The sequence below is a fragment of the Vigna unguiculata genome, chromosome 3 (genome assembly GCF_004118075.2).
Source record: "Vigna unguiculata cultivar IT97K-499-35 chromosome 3, ASM411807v1, whole genome shotgun sequence".
Taxonomy (NCBI): Eukaryota; Viridiplantae; Streptophyta; class Magnoliopsida; order Fabales; family Fabaceae; genus Vigna; species Vigna unguiculata.
Window position 1 is genome coordinate 17,366,637 of NC_040281.1, and position 3,547 is coordinate 17,370,183.

The window sequence follows — 3,547 nt, forward strand, 5'->3', positions numbered from 1 at the left end:
TTTTCCATCCTTGTCTTTATATTTTTGGTTTATGTTGTCTTTTGACTTTATTCTCATTCAACGGAAATAGAGCCTGCACGCCTTCATTTGGACAAGGGTGGTTGATCTTTATAAAGTTCACTGCACATGTTATGATGGGTAGTAAGTATGTAGGTATTTTGAATTCTTAAGCTGAAGACTTTTGATTTGCAGTTATTGACGTGCCTAGTTATGGACAATTTTCTTTACAAATATCAGTAGTATAACACACTTTCAACAGATCTGTTAGAAATCACAGAATAGTGTATGTTTTATTCATGATTTAGAATTTCATTTTCGATTTCGTAGTCTTCCATAAATTTTAACTGGTATGAAGATTAGGAAGAACTTATCCAACATGCCACTGGACGAGGAATTGTATGATATGCACATTTGCAAACACTGAAGTATAAAAATATCTGGATATAGTAGAAAACGAGGTACATTTTTTTTCACGACCCACACAAGATGAATACTTGGGATCTTGCTTCAACGTTTTTCCTCTTGCTCTATTGAATCTTACTCAGCTTATAACCAAAATGCATCCTTAGTTTCACGGATTGTTGTGATAGAATTTATTTCTCTGTTAAGACTCAAACTTGTCCACCTGTTGCAGCACCTGAAAGATGGTGATATTCTGGGATGGTAGGGGAGGGAGAGGTGGCATTCTCATCAATGGAGTCATCACAAGATCTCCGCCTCCGTTTGTGAGGTTATGATGCCTCTTTCGTACCCCTCGAGCTGGAGGTTCTGCTTCCATGGAAGTTGTTCTTTCCCCATCTCCGACGACCCTTGTTGTTTCTGTTCTCTTCTTTAAGCTTTCTGCAAACCTCTTTTCATGCATCCTTTCATCCTACAAAAATCACATTTATGTCAGTTTCTTCCCTCAACTTCCCATTCAACTTCAAATATGGAAGTACTCCTCATGCTCCGCGTTTCCTGAGGGCCTTTGGAACAATCAGTGAAACCAAACATAAAAATTAAAACATTCTGGTTCTTAACTTCCTTTTTTAACCTTTTCTACAGAAACCAATAATTAGATTCATCAGGATATATCTAGTTTTCATTAACTTCAATTATTTATCGTTTGCAGAATAATTCTGGATGTGTTTTAATAAATGAATAACTAAATGTGTTTTATTTATTTATTTAATACTCGAAAATATACAGCCCTTCTCTAACTAAAATAAACCTCTAAATCTTTTCCACTTGACATGGATATTTAGAAAATAAAATTGAGAAATGTTGTATAATACTTTCTTACTAATTTTTTAAAAATGTTATAACTATCTTGAGAGAATCAATATTAAAAATGTTTTAGGACAACTGAAATTTATTTGATAAAGGTCAAATATACCTTTGACGAACATCTTGCTAGATGAGAAATACATTATCTCCGTATACAAGATTTTTCTCCTTCTTTTCCTTTATTTTTCTTTTATGTTTCAAAGCAAACACCTGTGATACATTATGAGAAATATCTGCACGTACTAAGGGTCAATTAAGATACAAGTTCTTTTCTTTCAAAAGCTTCTAGCTTCCTGTTTTTGTCTTCGCCGTACTAAACCCTTAAAAGACATTCTCCACATCTGTATTCAGAGCTAGAAAGAGAAGCTCAGAAGGGTGTACCCCTACTCTAGTATATACGTCTTCCAAATATTTCAGGCCAAAAAATTTTATGTTTAGTATACCAAATTCTTGCGATATATAAAGTACATCTCCAGAAACTTTACATGTCGGTCCCTTAGCAAGCAAGAGACTATTACGAGCACAAAACTATAAGACAAATGCAGAAACAAGGAATCAACATGGGCACAAAACAAACATTAAAGCGAAGCTGCATTGTTTTTCCTTACCATGCAAAATCCCTGTTTGTCATGCCATCATATGATAAAATACTAAAGAACCAAAAAACATGTATGCTTACATTAATAACGGAAGACTCCGGCATTGGGCATTTTACCGGACGATCTTCATCTGGTGGCTCCATAGGGTGTTCAACTGGGAAAAAATCAGTGCTTTTTTCAACCCCTTGAAGATGATGAACTTCCATGATGATACTATTTTGTTGTTGTGTTGCACTGGCTTCATCTATCAAGCGAAACTCGCTCTCCTTTTGGTCCTAATATTTAAAAAGTTGTTTTGCGTAAGCACCACATGCTGAGTGTCACAAGAATATGGAAGAAGAAAGGAAGAAAAAAAAAGAGCAAAGATTCTTCACCATTAACACATTCTCCAAATACCATTTTATGAGGGAATAGGTTGGAGAGAGAGAAGGTTTAAGAGCACTTACAAAATGATCCCCAAATGAAAATCCCATCAACATATGAGCTCATGCCAGAAGCTGAGAAAATGTTGGTTTGTCTGTCTGTTGTGTGTGTTTGTGTCTGTGAGAGCGAGAGAAAGAGAAAAAGATAGGAAAAGAGAAAGACAGCATAAAAAGGTGTAATAGAGCAGAATGAAAGAGAGAGAGAGGTGGCAATGTGGGATCACCTTGTACAGTTGAAGGGGAAGAAAGATTCCCATTGGGATTTTGCTACTGCTTTTAAAATTTTAACCTTTCGCTTTCTTTTATTTTTATTTCATTTTTTTAATTTTCATATGGGTCCTTGTCTCTTGGCGAATCAGAGGCATGGCTTTTCTTTTCTGCTTTGCTGCTTTTTAAGAAGGGTAGCAGTGTAGTTGGGTTGAAAATGTTGGTGTCTCTCTCTCAGTTTCTCTCTCTATCCCACACACACTTTCTGCTTTACTTGGATATTGCAAGAAGCAAATAACCTACAGATTTTGTGCTTGCTGCTAAGTTACATTACACCCATCGTAAAGAGCAAAATCAAAGCTTAGAAAATGAGATGTGGAGAAAGAGAAAGCGAGAGCCGAAAGCAAAAATATCGCGTCATTGCCATGACTTTAGTCTTCACACTTTTGAAGTAGCCGTTCGTTTATTTCGATGCATGTAACATTCATAAAGTAGTACGTATCATGTAACAGTTTCAATGTCAAGCTACAGCTTATTATGTACTATTCTTTTGAACATGTATAGTATTAACTCAGGAATACTTTGAACATCTTCAAGCTTCAACCATGAAAGAGAAGCTCTCATTAAACATAAAAGAATATACATTAAGGTTAAGTTGAAAAACAAAAATGAATTCAGGAAGCAATGAGAGCATACACCTCCTTAACCTTAAGATAAGAATAAAATGTAATTTCATGTAGATGTTGTATGAGATACTCTACTTTTAGGACGTCTTTCCTAATGTATTCGTTTCAAAAGTCGCATATCGTTAAAAAGATATATTGGGGTGTCATAATTTTTTTATAAGTATATATAAGTTTGGAAGGATCAAATATATTGAAATTTAGTAAAATTAAAAAAATACTTTTATTTATATACTATTTTTTGTTTATGAAAAAAAGTTTGCGAGGGAAAGACCTTGTAATTAACAATGAAGTTTCTTCAATGTGTTTCAATATATGATCTATTATCAAACCATCATCACATAGATATACTAGTGAAAATCACTTTTTA

At 34.4% G+C, this 3,547-nt stretch overlaps 1 protein-coding gene across 2 annotated transcripts; it reads right to left on the reverse strand.

Moving 5' to 3' along the window:
- Positions 1-421: 421 nt before the first annotated feature.
- Positions 422-2,470, reverse strand: LOC114178634. Of its 2 annotated transcripts, none has more exons than XM_028064650.1 (3): positions 2,312-2,470; positions 1,946-2,140; positions 422-871 (listed from the first exon to the last, which is right to left on the reverse strand). In XM_028064650.1, exons 1-3 carry the CDS (start codon positions 2,342-2,344, stop codon positions 605-607), a joined length of 495 nt encoding a protein of 164 aa, XP_027920451.1. In that variant the 5' UTR covers positions 2,345-2,470; the 3' UTR covers positions 422-604. The 2 variants fall into 2 exon arrangements, with proteins under 2 accessions (XP_027920451.1, XP_027920450.1); XM_028064649.1 differs by having other exon boundaries at positions 2,240-2,447.
- Positions 2,471-3,547: the final 1,077 nt, after the last annotated feature.

Excerpts from the sequence above, each read along its gene's own strand:
- LOC114178634 (XM_028064649.1), bottom strand. The coding sequence starts at position 2,344 with ATGTTGATGGGATTTTCATTTGGGGATCATTTTGTAAGTGCTCTTAAA. Across the intron at positions 2,141-2,239 it reads ATTTGGAGAATGTGTTAATG|GACCAAAAGGAGAGCGAGTT; the intron begins GTGAAGAATCTT and ends TTTAAATATTAG. Across the intron at positions 872-1,945 it reads CGGAGTCTTCCGTTATTAAT|GATGAAAGGATGCATGAAAA; the intron begins GTAAGCATACAT and ends TGATTTTTGTAG.